The following is a 25,066-nucleotide window of genomic DNA, read 5'->3' as shown; positions in this document are numbered from 1 at the left end:
AGAACAGATGCGTGCGTTATTGTCTCTTCCTCACCAGCGCTGAAAGTTTCAGGGCTTCGGTCTGGGTGACGGGTAAAAGAGCAGGTGCCTGTGGTGAGCTGTCTGCGGGCCTCATGTCCCAACAAGCCACTAATATAAAGTGAGCTTGTTCGGGGGGAAAAGCCCGCCTCTGAATGACGTCGTCATTAGCCGAGCATCAAGATGAGTTTCTGTCTAACTCTATTTGCATCTGTCTCCCTTCATATCGGCGGCTCCTGTCGCCCGCTGCTCGTCTGTCTCTCGGTTATATTTGTCTCCTGCTCGCGGGGGCCTCTGGTGCTGCGTCCACACAGACAATCAGTGGATGATTGGCCATTTAATATTTAATCTGTCTGACTCGAAGTTTGGCAGGGCTGCCTCTGTTGTCTCTATCTGCAGTGTGGGCCCTCTGCCACGGCCTTCACTGGAAAAGAGAGCATAAAGAAGGACAATGACATAAAGAGAGGACTTACTGTTATTCTTCACTCTATAGCTCAGTGGAATGCGCCATAATAAAAAGACTTTTGCTCCTCATTTACAGAAATGGCATAACAAGAAGGTGACCTTTATTTCTCACTTGAGGTAAGATAAGAGTCCTATACAGCACAAAACTAACTAAAAACCTAGACACTCATTTTTTTTTCCTCTTTATTAAAAACGTTGACCTCCAGACATTTATTTTTTCAACGTGTTGTTCCTTTGTAAGAAGTTTTACAGTTGCCAATAAAGTTGGAATTTAGTAATGTTTTCATGCCTTTTCAGTCATAGTTCAATTTTCATGAGGCAGATAAATCAGAGACTTTCTAGTCATTCATTCATGTATTTAAGTGAGTGATTTTCTCTGAAAATTAAACCTTGAAGAAACTTGAACATAAATCACCACGGCTGCTGATTTGCAAGTTGGAAAATTTAAAAACTGATGTGTTTTTGCATGTGAGTTTTCATTTCTGAAAAATCCTTTTACCGGTGGCAATAAGGTTTTAAAATTGGGGCAAAAAAAAACCACATATATATATGTATGATTTAAGCTTGATTAAATTAAAAGAAATCATGTGTTGTAGTCATAAGCAGCAGTGTGCTGTGGTTACAGAACCTTAGGAATCCCCAGTACAAACTGGTCTATCAGAGGAAACAGCTAAAACAGGTCGGCTATAATGGGTTTTATTAGCAGGTAAAATCAGTTGTCTCCATGGTAACTGACCTGGGTGTAAGAGGGTGGAGCCTAAAGAAGGTACTGACAAACATGGCCGACACAGCAGCAAGCTTCATTACAGGCTGTGGGTGAGAGGAAAGGTGGAAGGACTGGAGAAAAGACAGGAGAAAAGACAGGAGAAAAGACAGGAGAAAAGACAGGAGAAAAGACAGGTAAGTCCTAAGTCTGAAACTAACTGTTCGCTGGTTAAGTTACACACATGAGTGTTTATGTTGTGTTGCCTGCTCAGATGGTTTGGTTGCTGCAGGCAACATTGTAGTTAGCCCAACAGGTTGTTAGCTGGTGGGGTTGTGTGGTGTTGGCCAGTGATACTGAGGACAGAGGTGTGTGCTTTGCTGCTTTCTACAGAGGATTGGTTGGTTTGTTGTTTGCTGGTTTGAGATGTCTGCTGCCAGTGATAGCAACATGCTAGTTAGCTCAACCTGCTGCTACCTGCTTGTTGTTGGCTAGCATGTTGTTAGCTGGAGATGTTCTAGGTTCCAGCTAACTGTTTGTGTGTGTGTTGGCTGGTGATACTGAACTCAGAAGTGTGTGCTTTGTTGCTTTCTGCAGAAGATCGGTTGGTTTGGTGGTTAGAGCAGCCAGAGAAATCAACATGCTAACTAGCTCCACATGTTTGTTGTTAGCTAGCATGTTGTTACCTGGAGCTGCTCTAGATTCCTAGTGAGTGTAGCTTGGATCAGAGGATTGCGTGTGTAAAGAGTGTTTCTTTTGTGTCTTCTTGGTGTCGTGGGTGAGATTCAACCAAACAGCAGTTAGTAGCAAGGGTCGGCAAGTAGACTCCAACTGAGGCCAGTTTGCCATTTTTCATTGTAATTGATTTAAGAATAAAACAGATAATAGTTTTAGTTAGTATTGTTTTCATTGGGGGCCTAAGGGCAACAAAAATGTTGTTAGGTCCCTATTGACCATCACTGTTTCATTATTTCCCCAAGTAACCAGAAGCCGACCAGTAGGCTACTGTAGAGCTGAAATGATTAAAAGATCATTAGCAGAAAATTAATTGGCATTAATTGTGATATTTGATTAATCATTTGAGACATTTCTAAGCCACAAAAGCCAAAAATGTGAATATTTGCCCATTTCTCTCTTTTTTATGAACATCTTTGGGTTTTGGTCACAAAAAACAAGATACTGGAACACATTAAGATGTTTTTTTTTCTAAATAATAATTTTTGACATTTTATAAACTGAACAATCAGTCCATTAATAAGGAAAATAACTGAACTGAAAAAATAAATTTTGGTTTTAGCCTTATAGTTCTCCCATGATGGAATTTATGACCTTGCCCAAGGTTTTCTTTGTTAATCACTTGATACACAGAAAACAAATGAGGAAATATCAACTAAAATAATTCAGCTCTTAAAATTAGATTTCCCTTTACAAGGCCGGGCTCCAAGGGAGAGTATCAATTTATGTAGACCCAAAAGGTGTGGCGTAAACCTGGGGCTTCTCTGGCCTGCGGTTGGTTGCTGTCTTTGTCCAGTTGGTGATCTAGGTTTGAAAGGTAGATGTCAATTTCCCCATATCTGAGGCTCTGATAAAGTTACGCCAGGACTCACATAAAGTTTTTAGCTTTCCAAAGTTTGTAGTAGTAAATCAACCTTTGTAAACCTGCGATAATAAAGCTGCGTGAAAGATTTTATTTTGTACATTTGCAGAAAAGATTCTGCAAAGTTATATAAAAGTTCTGATGCCAAATATTTTTGTTGATTTGGCCCCATAAGCAGCTACTGGCCAGCAATTTTTGTAGACTGACTACACTCTTAAACTCATACATAATATAATATTAAAACCACTCTTTTTCTTTAATATGACAGGTTAAGTGACACGATTCATGCATGGAATACTTTCTGATACCAGAGGCTCTGCTAACTCACATTTCTAAGACTAGTGGACTCTGATAAACAGTGATGGAGCAGGACCACTGCACGGGCCGTGGCATCAGGGCAATACCATCTATTCAAAGCAGTTAAAAGGTTCATCGAGTCAGGGTTAGAGATGGTGTCATCCGTAATAGTGCTCAATATGTATGAGCGGTCAAAACATCATTCAACATGAATACTGGACTTCAATAGGAATGTTCAATAATTCATCAAAATATTTATGCAACTCACTGCTTTGAACTATGTATTTTCTATATTTGCATAGTATTAATCTCTCTGCATATAAATGTAATGCTATTCTCCTGGTAAATCAATGTCCACGCTCCTTCATGTTGTCTGAGTAGATGTCAGTTTTCTTGTCTTTGCATTCGCTGAAACAAAAAGCTTCAGACAAAAGAAAGGTGAACACAGCATTAAAGAAAAAGAGGGGCACGACCAGTCTAAGACCAGTTAAAGGTTTTCCTAACCTAGAATAACCCAAAAGAGTTACAGCATCCTCGCCCTCAATAATGAACATATAACAAGAAAAGAGGCTCTGTGTGTTTGTGCTGTTTTTTCTTTGATTCACAGTGACTGATTTCACGCACTGTTGTCATCTTTGCTGTCTTCTTCCCTCCCTCTGTTTTATATGCTCATTATACCTACCTGTTTCCTCCTGCTTAAGCCTTGAGAGCCCTGAGACACAGCGGCGTGCAGCAGGTGTTAAACGTATTGAACGCAGAGTGAAGTGAAACAGAATTGACTGCGGCTCGATCAGGGAGGGAAGCCGGCAGGGTGTATGAGAAGCGGTCAGAGTGCGATTATGTGAGCGGTTAAAAGCTTCACTTGGCAAGAGGCGCTCCTGGTTTGTGGTTTGCACAGTGTGCAACCTTTTGCATTACTTTTACACTTCTTAACCTGGAAAATGGCTGTGACACAGGTGTTTGATGGAGCTCAAAAGGTTTCTCACTTACATACTGGGTCTGAAATTAACACCCACCACGCACCGAATGCTATAGATTGTCTACTTCATGAGTAATCAGTGGACTGCCCGCCTCACTAGCACTCTAGGTGACTAACACTTCCTGCTGCCGGTCTGCTGCTAGCTACTGTTAGGCCAATTAAAAGTGATGTGGTGATATTTACAAGGAGTAAACCAACCATTAAAGCGAAAACCCACCGAAAGAAAAGGAGGACGAAGCACCTGCCAAAAAAAGAGCTGTGATGTGAGAAAGCTGTGATGCTGTAGTACCAGACTCTTTATGGACTATGCAAAGAAGAGGATGATTGTGGTAGAGACTGAGGAGTCTGAGGAGGAACTTTAAGGTGATTAAAACATTCAACAGGTTAATAAAACTTCAAATTGACTTATGTTTGTCCCAGATGTACACCTAATACTTAATATGTCCAGTTGAATTTTGTTCAGTTTTATTCTGGCTTTCAAATTTTAATTCAAACTTGAATTTAATTAATTTATTACAGTTGATCATTCATTTATTAGTTACTGCATATCCTTTATCTTTTACAGTCGGAGGGGGGCATAGCCAGTCCCAGCTGACACTGGGCAAGGGATAGTGGGAGGAAGCCGGAGAACCAGGAGAAAACCCATGCAGGCATGAGCAGAACATGCAAACTCCACACAGAAAGGCCCCAGTCGGGCCGGCAGGTTCGAACCCAGAACCTTCTTGCTGTGAGCCAACAGTGCTAACTACTTTACCACTGTGCCGCCCACTGTTGATTAACATTCGAAGCACAATTTTATTTAATTATTTAAATATATTGCCTGCTGAAATATAAAAATAATTTTGCTTCAAATTTTGCTCTAGCTTCTTTAAAGGTCCCATATTTTACACTTTTCCTGTGTTTTATTTGAAGTTTTGAGAAGATATATATTTGTGGTTTTAGAAGAGAGGCCCTAAGCCTCGCTTAAATAAAAGTATAGCATATATCAGGTAAAACACTCAGAGAAAACAAATCCTGCAAGCTTGGATGGTGGGTCCAGGTGGGCGGGGCTTGCGGCATGGCAGAGAACAGTGACTATTTTGTTGTGACATCACAATGTTCCAGAAGTCCTGATGACTCGTTTTTAAGGCTCCAGTTCCTGAGTACAGGCTGTGAGTATTTCTCTGTGGACTGAGCGCTTTGATCCTTTCACAGTATTAATAAAGAAACTCGACCTGCTTTATAATCAAAAAGACATCACTTTATACAATATGGTACCTTTACGTTTGTATTCAACTCACAATACCTTTTTATCTCAATGTAAGACACAAAAAGGAAATCTGTTATTTCAGCCAGTACAAACAGACATCACAGACTTTACTTGACCCATTTCAGCAAAAGTCACTGCGGTGTCTACGTGTTTCATTAGACCTTTAAAACCTTGGAAGTGGCTCCATGTTTGTGAGACTGCTGCAGTAATAATGTTTTCATTAGGCCCTCATAAAGTTGATAAACCTCTCAGAGAGCCGCAGGAGAATACATGTTTTTTCACTAGACGTCTATAAATCAGAGTTTATAGTAGCTCCGTTGTAAATAGCTCTGATGGCTCAGTCTGATGGACAAATACAGAACATATGGTCAGGATAACGCTCATAATCAAATTTACTTACCTGCTGTCATGTAGCTCTGTGTGTGTGTGTGTGTGTGTGTGTGTGTGTATGTATGTGTGTGTATCCTTGCACGTGCCTGAGTATAATTGTGCTCCGAGTGTGTGAGATTGTGTGTAGGCGCATAACCTATTATACTGTGTACATGCTTAGTGTATGTCTGTAAGTTCTGCTACAATGCAATGCTGTCATTACCATGATCAACATACGCACGTTTGGCTTTAGCACATACACGATGAACTAGGTCACACCCACAGGTGACGTACAGGCTCATTCGACTTAATGCAGCGCTGCATAGCGCTGACTGAACGTGATGCAGGCTGGTTAGAAATGTTGACTTTTTTCCAGCGCTGCAGAACATCACCATGTCACATGACGTTAAAATGTCACCATTTCATACGGGAGCTGCAGTTGCTCTGCTCCGGCTGGACTGACCCACCTCTGTGACACCAGAACCTTTTACTGATTGGCTTCACTGGCATGCATGACATTTTTATTCTGAGAACTTAAGGTCCATTCTCTCCTGTGGTTCTGTTTTTTTTTTTTACTTTACATATGGACACCAACAGTATAGTTTTCATTTCTGCTGTGAAACAGTTTAGTTCAGGAGTTTGTTATTCTAATAGAAGTAACGCCCTTATACTTTATTTGTAACTGAAATACTGATTCTGTTTGCACTGCAGCAAACAGTATATTATGCAATTTTGAGTTGTATTTTTCTTGTATTAAATTATTCTGTATAAATACTTATAGATTATGTAGGACAATTAGTTGCATATTTGAACTCTGTTTGAACTCAAAGTTTCTCAGACTGTGATCTACAGAGCAGGATTTGGCTCCTTGTGTTTTGTGTTCAGGAGTCACTTTGAGTGACTTTCTTCATGTGGGTTAAGATGTAAAATGTTCTGTCAGCTTTCACTTTCTTCAGTGTAATGTAACTCCCAGTGTGACTGGTGTGTTTGTTGCTTGTCAGATCACAAATAACGTGGCTCCTTTATTTCAGAGGTGAAAAAATAAAACGGTAAACATGAAAAACTGCATTTTTTTTTTCCCCCAAATATTCTTTATTACTCAGATCAGGTTGCTCAGCAATAATAGTTCAAACACAGCTCACACACACATCCCGTTATATTTACTTATTAACATGCTTAAAGGGCAGGTTGCTCCTCCCAGAACACATTTAGGCCAGGACTGTACCTCATTTCCATCCCTATTTTGAGCCAATAAACATCTGGTTTTGCCAATAGAGTGAAAAGATGTAGAGTGATGTGTTGATGGGTGTGTCCCTCCTAATGTCACTGTATTTATAAAAAAAGAAAGAAAGAAAGAAAAAAACGGGGCATTTGAGCTGCCTGTTACCCCCTCTGCTCATAATATATTAAATGTGTCATCTTACTCTAATGAGGTAATTACTTTGGCAAATGAATGCTTTAATTAGAAAAATGTTTCTTTGCCAACTCACTAGGTGTACCTCATGGGTGGGATTAATATTAACTTTCCAAACTTTTTCTTAAACATTAAGGAGAAACCCCCGTCTGTCAATGATAGCACCTCATAGATCCAGATGTTAGTCAGCTCCTTAACCCTTCTCTGCAGCAAACTGTTGGGAAAAGTCTCCATTGTGTTGTTGTCGAGTCATTCATGCACACACACTCACTCACAACAGGAACCACGACAATCACGGATCATTTCATCCACTCATTTCCCATTTAGACCTTTTTATCTGTCATTTCCAATATCAGCAATTTAACACTCTCCACTTCCCAGCGCTGTGGCGATCACTGAGCTGTCCCAAACAAAGTGCCTCAGCGTTCCAGGCCGACTCTGCTCTTCCTGTGAACCATCGATGGTCTGGGAGAGTAATCTGTCACCGCTTTAACATGCACAGCAGGCGGGGGACTGAGCTTAGTCTGGCCTGTGATAGCTAGCAAGCTAGCTGTGTCGAGGATGAACCGGCATCACTAGAGCAAATCACTGAGGGGAGATTCATTGTCAGTGCTGTTGTGTGAAGCAACTATCTCTCTGAAACATGCCTGGCGCCGAGCTGAACGACATTTAAAAAGCCCACAGAGAGCTGGATGCTGTGGAGACGAGTGTGTGTTTGTGTGTGTTTATGCAAGAGAGCGATACTGAGCCTGGAGCATATCCACTCAACAGTCAAGTGTTTCATTGCTGCTTTTAGCAGAATGCTGCTGCTCTTAGCAGCACTTTGCGATTGAATGCAGTGTATTCACACCATGTAACCACAGGATCAATATATATATGTGTGTGTGTGTGTGTGTTTGAAAGAGGCATCAAAAACAAAATGAATGAATGAGCTGCCATTTTGTTGATGATTGCTTAATGGGTTCTGAGCAGACCACAGAGAGTGGAGTAGAGTAGATAGAGAGAGAGAGATGGAGAGAGAGAAAGTCAGAGGGCAGGAGAGACGCTGACGGAGTGAGAGAGTGACAGAGGTAAAGACGTGGAGAGAGAAGAGACTGTTTTATAACTCACCTGATCATACAGCTGAACATGTTACCTAACACGTGTCCACCATAGACTGTATATAAAGATGGATGTAGACGTCAGAGTGGTTTTGAAACTCAGAGCAGGCTGACCCGCTGTCGCCATCTTGGCAGTGCCTGACTCCACATACCACCTGGCTAATCCATAAAATGGGCGAAGAGGTGGGGGCATGTGTGGAGCTGAGACTTCGGTGCATGACGGTTTGTGACAAGCATACACTCACCCACCTGTCACTCAGAGTGACACGCCCTCAATTATGCCTTAATAGAATTTAAATGGGTGAGTTATATAAAAATCCATCCCCCGTAGAGTTGTCATGGAGGACGTTTTAACATGGGAGTCTGTGGGGATTGACTCACATTTGGAGCCAGTCTCAACTGCAATTTTTCCGTGTTGGGGTCATTTCTCAGAGGTAGCTGCTTGGTGTCCACATATTTATGGCCATAGAATGAATATTGCATGACTGTGTTATTTGTTCCTTAATTGAATCGTCCAACAAAGTGGAACGCAACAAGATTCTTGACATAAATGTCAAAAACACCTGAGAAGCAGGAAGTTTACTGGCACTCTTCAACACCAACAGATTCACAGAAGAATTGGAGGACGGGTGTGATCCCATTCCCCCTCCTCTCTAATCCAGAGAGGAGGGCAGAGTCTCATCTAACGCCAAGCTCTCAAGGTCTCCACCCATCCGTCATCTCTTTCCTCTCCTCCTCCCGCCCAGGTGAACCAATCCTCAGAGCGTGTCATCATACCCCTCCCTCTCTCCCACACCCTCCACAGATTTTCCAGTAAATCATTTAACCTATCGGACGAGGCGCAGTCTTTCACTACAGATGAAGAATTATGAGAGGAGATCTGAGGCGTGACCAAACGGTTTCATTTGGCCCAATCCTGACACCATACATTGTAGAACGCTATTTATCAAAAAGTACATCATGAAGCATGGATGTGTTATGACAGGCCCCAGGGCACAGACATAGAAAAAGGTTCACGCTACCAATCCTACAACCACACTCTTTGTAGTTCTACTTTGGTCGTTCTGTATCTCTCTGTGTTCGCATTGCGTCACTCTGTGGTCGCCTTGTGTCTCTGTCAGTTCATATCAACAGCTGTGAGGTGTGAGGAGAATAAAGGTTTGAGACACGAGACTGATTCAGACAGAGTAAACCTCGAGCACCTCTCAGCCAAAATGTAGGATCTCTGAAGTGCTATTCAAATGATTTGGAAGCAAAATAACTGCAGCCAGCTTCCCCCGAATGGCCTAAATTAAAACGTTCATTGTAACTGGAACTGTGCCATTCAATTAAGTGAGGTCATTCAAAATTTAATTGGCAGCGAGGTCATTACTTAAACATTGGAGTGCGTTAAGACCCTTCACCTCATCTCTCCTCCTCAATATTCCTCTTCTAATGACCTCCTCTCCTTTATCCTCAAACCCTGTCCTCATCTTCCTCTATTCACCTCTTTTATGCTTCCCTCCTCTCCTTCCCTTCTTCCTCACCTGTCTTACATCTTCCTCCCCTCCTCCCCTTTCCCGCTCTTCTCAGTTTCGGGCGACAGCGAGGTGAGAATCGAGGGCAATGTAGGACAAATGAATTAACAGCATCAGATTAAATAGGATTACTCCACTCAGTGACAGAGAAGGGTTTGGTGCTCCTAATGAATTATGTAAGCACAAAGCGTCCTGACCAGATTTAATGGCATGCTACTGAGCTGACGTGTGTGTGTGTGTGTGTGTGTGTGTGTGTGAGTGTGTGTGTGAGTGTCTGGGTGTCTGTGTGTATAGTGTCAAATATTAGAGGGCAGGAGTCACTTGTTAATGCGATGGTGTACAGAAATGCAAGTGAGGCTACCTGCACCGTGTCTGTTTCTGTATCTTATGTGTATGAATCAGTCAACAGCGACTTATCTAATACCTTTTGCTGCACCCACTTGAGTCAACAATCAAGTGGGTGCATCAAGGTATTATTGGTCTTTATGCAAGGATGGAGGTATAGGCCATATATATATATATATATACTATATTTATATATAACCATACAGAGACATGCAGGAACTCTCACACACAAACATCCAGTCCTTATGTTTCTCTTTGTAGTCGTGTCTTGTCTCTTTGTGGTTGTCTTTTGTCTCTTTGTGGACAAGCAGTAGGTTATTATGACCCATATTTACGTTGTGTTGCTAGGTGACACCTAGTGGCCGTAGTTATGATGATAAGAGCAAAGGAAAAAGTCTGACGTAGTATATTGAGCGACAAAGTCTGCGTGAGGAGGAGGTTGGGGTGGATGGATGGGTCAACGAAACCCGGCTTAAGGTTTACAAACTTCATTTAAGTTGTTATCATCGTAGCCATGACAACAAAGATTGTCTAATCTACAGGAAGTACTTATTTTAACTCAAACTATACAAGCTTTTCCTAAACCTAAGCAAGTAGTAGTAGAACCGAGCCATGACCATTTATTTTTGTAACCAAGGTCCAGTGCGCTGCTGTTGGTACACTCTGCATCTGTGTTATTGTAACCGTGACAACCGAGGTCCGATACGCCTGCCACCAAGCCTGGCAGCTGTTGGCGATACTTTTTTTGATCATGATGCAGGTGCAACTTTTTCGGTGAATGACGCGGTCTTATTTTTCGCCTGAGCTCAGTCACATTCAAACGAACGAGGATGATGCCGTGAACCTGCAAACAGATACACCGGTGCGTGCAAGTACATGTTCTCCATCACATGTAGGCAGATAGAAACCCATCTATAATACCTGACACATGTGCAATAGTTAGACCTCACTGGCCTGTTCAATCAGAGAGATGTCCGAGCTCTCACCCACTGCTCCACCTTCATCTGCTTCACGAGTTCCTCGCTGATGAGGAGGCTGACTTAAGCAAACGGCACGAAACCGAGACAGACGAGGAAGATTCGAAGAGGTGGAAGAGATAGAGGAGTGGGTAGAAGGGAAATGAGTGAGGAGGAGGAAGTGAGGAGGAAGAGGAGGATAAAAGGATAAAGAAAGTGAGTCAGTCAGCATGGGGGGTGGGGGTGGGGGGGTTTGTCGCACTCCTTTTCTTGCGTGAATCACAGTCTAGCTGAACGCCGATACACTGTTTTACAAATATAGTGATAAGAACAATGTACACACACACACACACACACACAATGATACAGTCAGTGACACACACACACACACACACACACACACACACGCACACACCATTTACATACAAGAACACACACAAGTCCAGTGAGTCAGAGAGTGTATAACTTTGCAGTAGCTTGTTGCTTTCTGCTTCATTTACCCATCCGTCGGCAGGCTGGGAAAATAACAGGATGTTGATGAATGCATGCGCCCACGTGCGTATATTTCTATGAGTGTGTTTTTGTGCCAAAACATGAGGGTGTGTGTGTGTGTGTGTGTGTGTGTGTGTGTGTGTGTGTGTGTGTGTGTTAGTGTGTGTGTGTGTGTGTGTGTGTGTGTGTGTGTGTGTGTGTGTGTGTGTGTGTGTGTGTGTGTGTGTGTGTTAGTGTGTGTGTGTGTGTGTGTGTGTGTGTGAGAGAGAGAGAGAAGGAGGATATCACGGAAAATGAGATGGTGTAATGAAATCAGTGATTGCTGTACTCGGAGCTAGCAGGGTCATTGTAATTAAGTGTGATTAGGACACAATGTTTCCGTTTCTCATGCGCACACACACAAACACACGTTTGCAGGCCTTGTTAGGACATTACATTCACTTCCATTCATTGTGGACAGCCTAACCCCCCCCCCCCCCCCCCCCCCCCCCCCCCCCCAACCTTAACAATAAGCAATTCATGCCTAACCTTAACCAGGGGCCCATGTCTTTTTATACCACAGAAGGAGGTAACAAAAATACACACACACGTACACACTAACACAACACAACCGCACTATTGTCGGAGTAGCCCAATCAGAGCCTCAATCTCATCCAGCTGTTAAAGTCGTAAAGAAAGTTTTCACATATATGTACAGACGTAAACTTTTACAAGAAACAGGAAGTATAATGTTGCCATGGATTCAGTGAGCTACGTTGTCGTTACCATTGAATTGCTTTAGAAAATTTCTCTGTGCCCCTCTTACAGTTTAAACGTCTGGATTATAGATGAAGTTGAAAACTGTCCTAACGATACAAGGATTCTACATTATAACAACCGTCCCAAATCAGTTTTTACCTGCCTAGAAAAACTACCCAGATCTGTTCTAGTCTGGACGAGCTGGTGCTGATGAATAGGATCAAATAATATGTAAAGACTCTAATCTTCAGGCGTTCTCAAGAAGATCTTCTTTTCAATTATATTTGATATTTTCAATTGACGTCAGTGACTGTTGACGTCACCTGTGTGTCACCGTGGGAAACTAACCCCTCAATAAACACCTTTATAGGTCCCTTTGTAGTCTGTGCCGTCCTACACACCTCTCCATCCAGGATCTCACCAAACTCTTGAGAATTTTTTCCTCCTTTTTGGGCCTTTTTGGGCACAAATGTCTCTGTGCAGAAACAGGCGTTCTTGGTGGATTTTCGGGGGTTTTCCAGCTCCAAAACTCCATGTTACTAAAGAGTGGTACGGCATTATCTTGTGGATTTACTCAGTTGTCAAAAGTATGCTCCTTCCTGACTGTCAATGACTAAAAGATCTGTGCAACTTGGTCAAATCAGTCTTGATGTGTGGTTTGTCCAGTTTTTACCCGTCAACTTGTGTGCAGGTTTGTCCAAAGCTAAAGTGAAAAATGCATCCAAGAAACATTCAAGACGAAGAGGAATCAGATTGTTCCAGTCACTTCTACAGGAGGCTTGAGATGCTGAAAGGGTGTAACCGTATCTTCAGGATGCATATGTAATCTTTTCTCATCACATAGTGGAAGCACTCAGTGAAAATAAGCATTCACAGTGTTTGCACCTGCGATAATAGCAGCTAAAGTTACATTTAAATCAGCTGTTGTCATTTGACACAGGGAGAAAAGCAGCTGATAAACAGCTTAAACAAGATTTTAAGCTGTTTATCTGATCCCTGACCACTGAACAATGTGTATAGGTGAGAGAGTTGTTGTTGCTGTTATTGATGTAACCAAACTGCTAAAGGTCAGAAGTTCTTCTTCTGCTGTTTTCTCTTAGTTAACAAACAGCTTGAGGTGCATCGCCACCTGCTCCTGGACAGGAGGAGGACTGACCCTGCAACATGTAACTGAGAAAACAGAGTGGGATTGTAATCAGGTTTGTGATCTCACAGACACAGACACAGATCCCTGACTGAGTGTAAACAAAAGAGTCTTAAATCTGGTCTGGATCTTATCTGGATACAAGACACTTGAAATGAGGATTGGAACAAACATTGATAGCAGGGATGTTTTTAAATGAAGCAGAAATCTGCAGGTCTAAATCTTCAAGCCTCAAAAACACTGTACAAACAGACTCATGGATTATATGATTTTTTTAAGGGAGACTTTAGGCTTTTCTCCTCTCTTGAAGAGGCTACATGTAAGTTTTCTCTGCCTTGGTTTCTTGCCAGGAGCAGGTGCTGGTGATTATCGCTTGTCAAGAGCTTATGCCATTGTTGTCTTTATAATACAAGAAGTTATAATACGCCCTCTGAGCAGCGCTATGTCTTCAGGGCAGATTGCAGGCTACTTTGAGTTGCTATCGGAAAGTGATGAGACGGGCCAGGGCTAGCTGGTTAGCATGATAACCTAAGTAGAAGAAAAGATGTGATAGAGGAAAGCGTTAACATTTCCACCTCTGGACACGGCTCTTGGCGAGTAAAGAACTCGTAACATTTATTCTAGACTGAAAAAAATTACAAATCGCTCCGTCTTTAACGTGCTGTTATTTTTCTTCTCAAGTTTCTGAATAGGCACCAGTGTGATTTCACACACACACACACACACACACACACACACACACACACACACACACACACACACACAGCTGCATTTTAAACATTTCCCCCAAACTGTGTGTTCAGACTGTGCCATATTTTCTGTCTTTAGAATATCCAACATAATGTTTTTGCTCATTAATACATGCTGGCTGTGATTTTTTTATTTTTTTATTTATTTTTTTAAATTCATCATAACTGATTATTTTTTTGATCAAGTGTTGAGGTTTAGAGGTTTGGCAGATTTCACATTTTGAGTCATTACCACGCTGTCTGCTGTCGATGCGAGTGGTCATTTTATTAAATCCTCTGAACTGACTGGAGCCACGCTGGAGCATGACTGCGAGGCCAGAATAATTATAATATTATTTTTTTTGGTCTTATTTCATGAATCCTTCTGTTCACTCAGCAGCTGCTAACTGTCAGGCTCATTGAGAAACTGTATGTAATGATGGGAAATACAAATAAACTTGACTAATCGTAGGTGGCAGCTGACAAGGTTGCTGGCAGCAAGTAACGACTTAATATTCATGAACACTCTCAGCCAGTTAGCACTGATTAGACGTAATGCTCGTGTACACATGTAAAAACATTAGACGGCTGGAAAATAAAAAGTAAAAAAAAAAAGTTTTTTTTTTCCCAAACACATTAAAACACCAGCTGTGGAGATACACAGCTGTGACTACAGTGGCTGATGCCTCACGACTGCAGAACTTCTTCTGTATCACAGTCTTCCACTGAAAGCTGTCCGTACATCCGTGGCTACACTGTGAATCAGGAGCCGAGCTCAGCTGATTCAGCTCGTTTTAATGTGACAGTGGAAAACCAATGCAGGGTGAATAAGCAGGGATCAAGCTGTAGTCCACAGAGTTGCTCACTGAATCTATGGGAACATTAAACTTCCTGTTCATCAAACCTTACTCAAAACATTATGGGAATCTTCGTTCCAGATGCAATACAATGATTATTAACAGTCACAAAATCCATTCATAGGAAATTGGACAAATTTAAACAAATACAGGCTAAAAATATACAGCTAAAGTTGTTAGCCCACATAGTAACTTATAATGTGTGTTTACATCCCCCAAAACATTATGGTAACTAAATGATAGAAGTCAATTTCCATTCCTAGTAACTATTTTTTTTCATGTTTAACTATTGAAATGTATATATTACCCCCCCATTCATTCATATACAGAAATTTCCCCTGTGATTAAAAACCTCTGTCTGTAAGATGACACATTCATACACACACCACAGTAAATTCCAAACATGCACGCACAAACACACACACACACACACACACACACACACACACACACACACACATATACTGCAGAATGGTGTCCGGTCAGTGCATCAGCAGCAGCCCCGGTGCTCTGTACCATATGTGCTGCGTTGGCCCTGTCAACTCCATTTGCTTCAGTTTGGCTGTTCACACTGTCTAACACTGCACCAGATGTGGCCTGCTGGCTAATTAGTAGAGAATAGAGAGATCTGTCAGAGATACATGCGTACAGTGACAAGGGAGAGTAAAACCAGGGCCGGCGACTAATGACGTAACACCATGTACACACACACACACACACCCATGCATTCATACACAGTGTTTAATCTGTCTAATTAATGTTCAGCGCTGCTGTGGTAATTAGAAAAAGCTCCTACAGTATTTTGATAATCCTTCAGCTTGGCCTGTGGCTTTTTTTTTTTTTTTCTTCTTCTATTTTTGAGCTCTTTATTTGTTACACAATAATAATGGGCACCTGCCAACCAATAGGAATGAAACGTTTCCATGGTCACAGCACAGTATGCACTACAAGTAACAAACAATTTAAAGTCCAAACCCCTCCATCCCTCCACCTGTGCCGTATCCATGCCGACACTCTGACCTCTGACAGTGGGCGCTGACCCCTCTGACAGGAAGTTCAGCACGTACGTGAAAGGCAAAAAGGCCACGGGACACGGGCGCTACCCCGCTGTCACAAATCATCCCAGACAAACACACTCATTTAATAGACATCGGCGTTCAGCAGAAGGTCAATAACTTCAAGTCCTCTGCCGTCTGAGACTCGCACAAATGTCAGATGGAAATGTCAATAACCTTGTTCAGTGTATCACGGTGGTCACACCGACTGTTTTTCTCACTCTCTGTGTTTCTTTCCGAATGACTTTGACTCCTTTCTTATTCCGCTCAGGTTCAGACGAGCTTCTGGGCCTTTGAATCAATTTTGGATCTCTCCCTGTCGCATTGTCATTCTCCACTCTTACTCTTCCTCCTCCTCCTCCTGTTTCTTCTTTTACCCTCACTCCCTTCAGTGCTTTCAGTGTCTATCACTTGCCGCCGACCCCCCCCCCCCACACACACACACACACACACACACACCCCATCTATTGCCACCTGTCTTGGATCAATGCAGCTTTAGCTACTGTCACCTTCCAGCTCAGGTCATGTTTGCCTCTCTCTCTCTCTCTCTCTCTCCGTCTCTACCTCTGTGTCTCAGATCAATGCGGGGTTTAGCAATTGTCACATTGTAGTGCAGGTTGTGTTTTATTGAAGCTGTCAAGGCGCTGACCTTTCCATGTCCAGGGGAAGAAAGAGGGATGCCAGCAGGTATGATAGAGGGAGAGAGGGATGACCAAGCCACTTATGAGTCTAATCTATCAAAGGGGGGGCAGAGAGGGGGAGGGATTGGTTTGCTGCCAAACTTCAGGGTTCAAACACACAGCTACTTTATTTTATTTATTTATTTATTTATTTTTATTTCATTTATCCCTCACATCACTCACCTGTGTTTGTATTCATTTGTTTCCTCTCTCTTTTTTTTTTATTCTCGAACACGCAGATTCACTGCAGAGGAATATTCTTCACCGTCAGAGGTCGTTTTATTTTCCGTTCATGTACGGTGGGAAAGAAAGGACACCTCTTGTAAACACTCGATATCCAACTTTCCACAATCGTAATTCAGCAGCTGAGGATAACAAAGCCCAGTATGAGCAGCTACAGGGTTCCTTGTTCAGTCCGCCCACCTGTTGACCAGCTGAATGTTTGCAGGTTTCGGTGCCTGCTTCTTTCATAAGGACTTACTACCTAATTTACCGGACTAATTAAAGTCTTTGGCATCGCATCTCCGGTTTAAAATGAAGTGCAATTCATCAAAGTGTTGGCAGGTGTCTGCAAAGTGTGAGTGTAAATCATTTCCTCCTCCATGCATAACAATAAAATGTAGAGTTGAAGTGATGTGGATGACGGATGATGATGTGGAGGTGCATTTAACGCTCGAGAAGTTGAAACACTCAGACACCAGAGGATAAACCCGGGGGTTTTAAATGATGATAGGACTACGACTTAATTAACTGACAGACTCTGTAAAATGTGCAATGACTTTTTTTTTTTTTGGTATGATTTTTATTATATTTATTTATTTTCTAAATCTTGTGGATGTCGTTTGTGGTCTCGTCAATTGTATGTATACATTCTTTTTTTTGCAATTAAGTGAGTTAATAAAAAAACACTGCCTATAATTTACTCTGTCAGTCAAACACACAGTCTGAGGGACGGTCTGTTGAAGTTTGGCTCAAATCTCAATCACTGACACATTGTCTCATGAGCAGAAGAGAGGAGAGAAGAAAAGAGGCTGTCATGTGGTTTTAATGAAGATGAAGTCGTTTCATGTTTTATTGTTCATTATATGATGGTTGAAGGGCTAAAAGTGAGTTCCTCTGGATGGATGTTTTTTAGGAGTCTGAAGTTACTTCTTCTTCTCGAAGAAGTAGTTCTTAGACATTCAGTTTTTTTTCTGACAGTATTTTGGGGTCGTGCGTGACACGATAAATAAAATCACCAACTATAGCTGCTCACGTCTTCAAGCTGAGGAGGAGTTTCACCTCCACCCATCACTTATTCCACTTTTCTTTCCTATTTTCACTGAAGCCCCTCCGGCTCAGAGATGACAGCACTGGAGTTGAGTCAGTTTCTGCTGACACAAATCTCAGGAGGAGGGCCCCCCCACACCCCCCACCCCCTCTGTAGACTCCCACAGTGACCACCACAGCCTCAACGAATCCCCTCTTAGCTGTCCCACAGAGACCAGTGGAAACTCGCTTTCCTCAGGCAAGAGTGGACACTTTAACTGTGCTGAGAGAGAGAGAGAGAGAGAGAGAGAGAGAGAGAGAGAGAGGCAGGTGGACAGTCAGAGGATTGTCCTGTGAGAAACAGTAATCAGTAATCTTATGTTTTTGGACACTGGACTTTGGCATTGCAAAGCAACAGTTCATGAATTAATTCAGAAAAAGATCATCGTTGCAGCTTCACACAGCGCAGCCTGAAAATGTAGCAAGAAGTCTGAAAACGGTTTAATAACAGTCACCTGTTGCTGCTGGATGTCAACTACATCGAATTGAAAAGTAATATTGGTGTAATACGAGAATTACCTGTGGACCGCAGTGAATTGCCTGTGTGACAAAGTGATGTAGCGTCACTTCATCTCTCTCACGTTGGAGTGCTGTCCTCCTACTTTACAGCAGCTCTGCCGGCTGGCATTTTCTCACTTGTCTTTCTCTTCCTCTCTTGTCAGACCTGTCATTAGTCTCACCTCCCACCTGCAACTTCAGCTTATTTAGATGATGTTCACTGTGCGCAGGTGGCACATATCCTTTATGTCACACAGTGGGACAGACTAATGGGCACTGGGGATAATGGGGATTCATCCTCCACTTTAATGATTCCTTTCTCTCTCTGTCACTCAGTCCTTCCTTCCTTCCTTCCTTCTTTCTTTCCTTCCTTCCTTCCTACATATTTTTTTTGTCAGATTCAGACTGAGAGACAGAACAAAAGGTAATACCTCCTGTAAGTGCTGTACTCAACCTGTACTCGGTGTCCATCCCTTTTCATCATTGCCACCTTGTGTGTGTGTGTGTGTTTGTGTGTTTGTGTGTGTGTGTGTGTGTGTGTGTGTTGTGTGTGTGTGTGTGTGTGTGTGACCAGAATAATACAAATCCAGGGAGGGACACGGGTCATCTGTGTAACTGGAACAGTATGTATGTGTGTGTGTGTGTGTGTGTGTGTGTGTGTGTGTGTGTGTGTGTGTGTGTGTGTGTGTGTGTGTGCTTGTCACTGAAAAGAGGGAGAGCTGCTTTGCCGCTGAGCAGATCTGGCGACCTCGGCTCATGACGAGCAGCTGTGTCCGCCGGAGCCTGAGGAGGTGGACGTGGCTGGCCTCGCGCCATTCTCCGCATTGCTTTTGAAAGCAGGGCCAGGTCTGAAGGGCGCTCGGGCGCTCCCGCTGTGTCACCACCAATACGGCCGTTTTGAGGAGCCGCTGCTCTTCAGCGGCCTTATCGCGGGTGAGGAGTATAACATCTGGCAGCCGCTGATCCAGCCCACAGGAGGCGACATCAACTAGGTTTAAGGGCTCATGAAGAGAGTTGTAACATCAGGTCCTAAGATATGCGGCACAGGTTGCTGGCAGGTCTGAGCTTTCTGATAACAGCTTCGAGCCGGTGCTGTTAAAGTCCGACCGTGCTGCTAGCCTAGCTGCAAATACTGAAAAAGAAAAAAGTTAATATTTACAGATTTTGTGAGGGAACTTCTTCAGATTTGGCACAAACATTCACTTGGATTCACAGATGATCTGATTAGATTATGAGGGTCAAAGGTCAAAGGCCAAGGTCACTGTGACCTCTCAAAACACATTTTTGGTCAGAACTCACTCATTTAGACCCAAATTAGAGGATTTAACACAAATTTCTAATAGGATAAAATGAAGTAATTCTGGGGCTAATTATCTTCATTTATCTTTATTATTTTGGATCTTGTCAACAAATATTCTCCACAGGTCCGTCTCAGACCTCTACCTCCTACTACATCTGATTATAAAGTACATGCTTCTTTGGAGAAAGGCATCTATTGCTTGTTGTGAAAGTAGCAGTGGTGGGTAAATGATCAGTCATTCTCTCTGTCTGTCTTTGTGACCCTGATGTCCTCCGTCTCTCACTGGGAGGCAGGATGATGTCCACAGGAAGTGTTGCTGCTTCCAGTAACTAGTAATGAAGCAGGAACAACAGGTTGAAGGTGTTTCTACTTCCCTGAGGTTTCATTGTGTTTTCATGCTGTAGGCCTCCACCCATGATTCAGCCAAAAACCACCCCACACTGTGTATGTGTGTGTGTGTTTGTGTATTCATTTTTTATTTTCTGTTCTGGTGTGTGCAACAGTACATTCACTCAATAACTTTTGTGCTTTTCATTTTGCTTTATATGCATTTGCAACAGAGTGAGTGTGTGAGTGTGTGAGCGTGCATGCGCGCGTGCGTGTGATGCAGCATCGTTCCCCACAGGCCAGATGAGGTGGCCTTTGTGGCATCTTGAGTCAGAAACTATAAAACTTTAAACACATTTCAGCTACATTCCAAGGACACAGCCACTGAAGCGCCACAGCTTGGTAAAGACCTCGGGCTCTGACGCTTCGCTTCACCGCTGCGGTTGCATCACCGCATTCAGCCCGACACTGACAGGCCGCTGTGACCACATAAAACCTGACACTCTGTCGTTTAACTTTCCTTTCTATTGTGGTAAATAGGCGTCCTAACATGCATAGATGATTGGAAGCAGTGACCATTTTTCACCCAATCCTATAATCCTGAGCTTTTTTTCAACCTGATTGTCTTCTCACAAAAGTTTTATTATAAATGACATATGCAGTATCACTGGGGGAGGGGTCCTTTGACTGGGTGTGGACGAAAAATCACTTTAAATGGTTTGACATTGATTTTCTTACTAAAATCTTTCTGAACATTGTTCTCTGATTAAAAAATGTTGCCAGACTCATCGGAGTCGCTTTCAATTATTACCGAACGTCGCAGGAAAGAGCTTCGCGAGCAGCAGCAGCAGTGAAGCTGATTCCCAGACTTTTTCTTTCCGCCTGTCAGCAGTTAGCGTAGCTCAGAAATATTAATTGAGGTGCGTCTGTTGGATATATAAGATGTGCAAGAACCACGACAAAAAAATAATCTGTACATCAACAACCATCACAGTTTTCACTCTGCCAGGTGGTGGAGGAGAGCTGCAACATTACGTCTTCATTTAACGCTGCGGTGATTCTCGCCAATAACACAATATAGCACAACTGTTGCATGAAAGCAGTGTCGAAGCTGGAATCACGGTCTTCTCGCTGAAGCTCTGCAGCACCGAACATGTATCTACGTCACGTCAGATTCTCTAATAGCAACAGTAACCTCACAAGTGTGGCCCGCTCTATTTTCACAATGACTACAAGCTTCCCTGCTGCAGGAAAGAGAGTCATTTAGGCTGAAATGGAGGTTTGTTCGAGTGAGAGAGGCGTCTACGTGTCCTGCAGCATTAATTGGAGTTGGTTGATAGTGAGTTAGAGGAGCCAGAAGGTGGTGGCTGGAGCGGTCGGTTTGTGGGTTAGAGGAGCTGGAGGGTGGAGGAGCGTCCCGGCGTCGCTGTCCCACTTTTCCTTAGATGGCTCTTTTCTGACTGATGCTGTCTGTTACTCCTCTTCCTCTCTTTCGCAGCCTCTCTTCTTCAGAATTTTTATTTGACATTTTTGCATTTTGAATAAAATCCAACGCCTACTGCTGGTTAGCTAGCTTGTCATGATCTGTCGCTGACCGCCCATCGACTACATCAAATCCAGCTCTGCCGCCTGCACCAACCTCACCCTGCACTCATTCGAACTTTCATCACTACAATTGTCTCTCTGGCCAATAGTTTATGAAACAATAATAAATGATATGAAGATTTTGTTTTATTTGCAGCTAACTCGGTAAAAAGAACGTGTTATTAAGAGTTAAGATAAGATGCTAGAATGTGAGCAGCTGTGTCTCAGGAGGCGGAGCAGGGTCGATCACTGATCACAGGGTTGGTGGTTCAATCCCCTGCTCCACCTGGACAAGACACTGAGCCCTGAATGGCTGCTCCCAGTGGTCAGACCTGTGTGTGTGTGTGTGTGTGTGTGTGTGTGTGTGAAGCTGCTGATTATGCGTTTAAGTCCAAAAAAAATGTTTGGTTTTAGTGGAATTTTTTTAAATCCAGTCTCTTTATGTTACTTATTTTCTTTTTCTTTTTTCATGAAACATAGAACCAAAAATAATGAACCCTGCATGATAAACCCTGGGTTGAGCGTTTAACCTTCTCTGCGGACAGAGCTGCATAACATCAGCATGCATCAGACTTTTAACCCATACATAATGTGAGTGTGTGAGTGCATTCCTTCTCCCGGCAGATCAAAGGGTAATTGGAACAAATATCTAGTGTGGGAGATTTGCAACTTTTCTCCGAGATTTTTCCTTGCGGGACGGATTGGAATTTTCATTTTTACCGGCCATTAGCGGAGACCTTGATGGGAAGAGATCAAATAATCCCTGACCTCACACAGATTTTGTGTAATTACCACAAACGCCTTTTTACTCATTACTGTGTCAAACTCCTTTTTCTCCAGCAAACAGAGAATCGTCCCACATTTACACTTAACTTCTGAAGTCAGGGCTGAAGTTACCTCACATAGATTAGCAGGGGCTCTGAGAGGAAGTCATTATTTTAGCCAAATTCAATCTCCAATTCAATCATTTCGACTGCAGCTCCATATTTTAAAGACCTGTCTGTTGATCAGCTACACTGAATTAAAGTTCTTGTTCCCACAGGTTTTAATCATATCGACATAATTAAAATAAAGGGGTTTGTGTCTTTAATAAAATCTCTGTTGCGTGTCACAATGATTTTATGCAACAATAATGCCAACTTGCAGAGCTCCAGTACATAGTGTGAAGGAAAATCTAATGGAAAAAAGGATGATAAAACATCATCAGATCATTTCACTTCTCCCTTTACGACTTTTACACTAGTCCATATAAACTTCTCCGTAGCAACACATTCGTTTCCAAATCCTCAACAGGGTCTAACTCCTCGTTTCTTCTCCTTCCCCCTCTTCCTCTCCCTCTCTCCAGATCCCTCAGATCAGCTACGCCTCCACCGCTCCGGAGCTGAGCGACGACCGGCGCTACGACTTCTTCTCTCGGGTCGTCCCTCCTGACAGTTTCCAGGCTCAGGCGATGGTGGACATCGTCAAGGCCATGGGCTGGAACTACGTCTCCACCGTGGCCTCGGAGGGCAGCTACGGGGAGAAGGGGGTGGACGCCTTCATGCAGCTCTCCAGAGAAGCAGGTAAGAGAGTGGTGCATCACGGTCTGAAGACAAGCAGCAGATGGTTTATGTGGTGACGATCGATCGGTGGATGAGTGTGTTTTGCATCGTGTTAACCGGCACAGGTTTATGTCCTGGTGACATTTCACCACAAACCCCTTCTTCCAAAATATGTAATACAATTAATTACATCCACACAGACACCATGAATTTTTTAGATATGCTGACAACATGTTTAACCAATCCAGACCTTGACCTGATTCAGACCCTGAAAACATGGTTGCAAGTATCTGCCTTAAAAAACTGGATCAGGAATCGGCGAGTACGCGAGTCTATGCACGATCCGATACCACATAATGTATTGATAAACTTTATAGTTTTATGCCCAGAAATCAATTCTTCTTCATTGCCCTAAAACAGTAGCCTGCACGGGGGAGTTGCACTCTGCAGCCACTGGCAGCTACGGTTTTAGAGTGGAAAAAAAACAGAATTGATTTGTGGTAAACGGCGTAACGTTAGCCTTTGGCTGTGGTCACTAATGGGCGGATTACAGTCAAGGTCCAAAGCTGGATCCGGACCCAGATCTATAAATGATAGAGAATCATTACATTTTTTTGACTAAATGTTTCTGTTTTAACTGGCACAGCTATTCTTGCCTTTATGGCACTGGTCACGTAATGCTACTCAGCCAGTCACTGTGACTCGTGTCAGTGAGTGACACACACACACACACACACACACACACACACACACGCTGAGACGAGACGACAGTTTGCAGAAGAAGCCTACAATAGCAGGTTTAAATTATTTTTCAATATGTTGTCCAGTTTGAAAAGACCCAAAATGAACAGTGTAGGCAGAATACTTCATTATTACAAGCAAATTATTTATAGCATTGTTATAGCATATAGTATTAGTATGGGAATGGTTCTGTCCCAAGCTTTTTGATCTGTATAAGCCGTTGATCACTGTAAAAGTAAAAATAAAAAGAGAGATAGAGAGAGAGATTCTATGGCATTCATGTGTTTGTTCATGTTTTACTAAAGGTTTAACCTGAGCCATGCCACAAAACAATGAAAGCAATCACATCACATCCCTACGGGGTCAGTAGCATTCAGCTGTTCAAATATATATTTATATAACGCGTTGGTATGAGATCGATAGTCAGTATTGGCTGATAAAGGTTCAGGTATCAGAATCCGTATCTGAACATCTCGAGTTGGAAATTAAACATATGGCACTAGAGGTGGCGTCTGTTCTTAGCTCACTTTTCAACACAGTCAGCTGTTGCAGCTACGGCTGCTAAGCTACTTTAAAACCTTTAATGCCTGATCGCTTCAGTTGCCATCAAAACTCAAACTCCTTTTTAACTCTGAGCACACAGACCTGAAACAATAATTTAATGATTTGATGCGAATGACAAGTTCCAGAGGACGTCAAACTTGATCATCATGTTTGTAAGATTTCTTCACCATCAAGATAATCCGCTGATAACTGTCTGTACAATTACGGCTACGGTGCGAACAGGAAGTGCTGATAGCAAATTTGGCATAGTTATCTCAGGTTCTATTTTCGTAGGGTGCGATCAGTGTCAGATTATGAAAACCGCTCTGTTAACATGAGTTTTAATTCTGACCTTGAACTATTGTGCCAGTCTTAACGCTTCTAGGACTCAGACGCACACCCCGCCACTTTTCCTCTGTTTCTCAGCACGAAAGTAAAAGAATCCGTCTCCCTACCTGCGAAACATGAAACAGATCTGATATAAACTGGTGACTCACAGAAGCTAAAAAGGAATTAATTAG

At 42.7% G+C, this 25,066-nt stretch overlaps 1 protein-coding gene across 3 annotated transcripts in view; it reads left to right on the top strand.

Moving 5' to 3' along the window:
- The window catches only part of LOC130162002 (metabotropic glutamate receptor 7), a 264,569-nt gene that overhangs the window by 65,150 nt on the left and 174,353 nt on the right, over window positions 1–25,066 (top strand). For 2 of the 3 annotated variants that reach the window (XM_056365422.1, XM_056365431.1), the window contains exon 2: window positions 23,066–23,282. In XM_056365422.1, the coding sequence (XP_056221397.1) occupies window positions 23,066–23,282 (217 nt within the window). Of the gene's footprint in view, window positions 1–1,234; window positions 1,384–23,065; window positions 23,283–25,066 lie in introns of those variants that run through there. The other variant, XM_056365440.1, reaches the window with a different exon arrangement.

This window comes from Seriola aureovittata, chromosome 2 (genome assembly GCF_021018895.1).
Source record: "Seriola aureovittata isolate HTS-2021-v1 ecotype China chromosome 2, ASM2101889v1, whole genome shotgun sequence".
NCBI classification, from domain to species: Eukaryota; Metazoa; Chordata; class Actinopteri; order Carangiformes; family Carangidae; genus Seriola; species Seriola aureovittata.
Note: the sequence above shows the minus strand (reverse complement) of the source record. Positions and strands in the feature narration are given on the sequence as shown.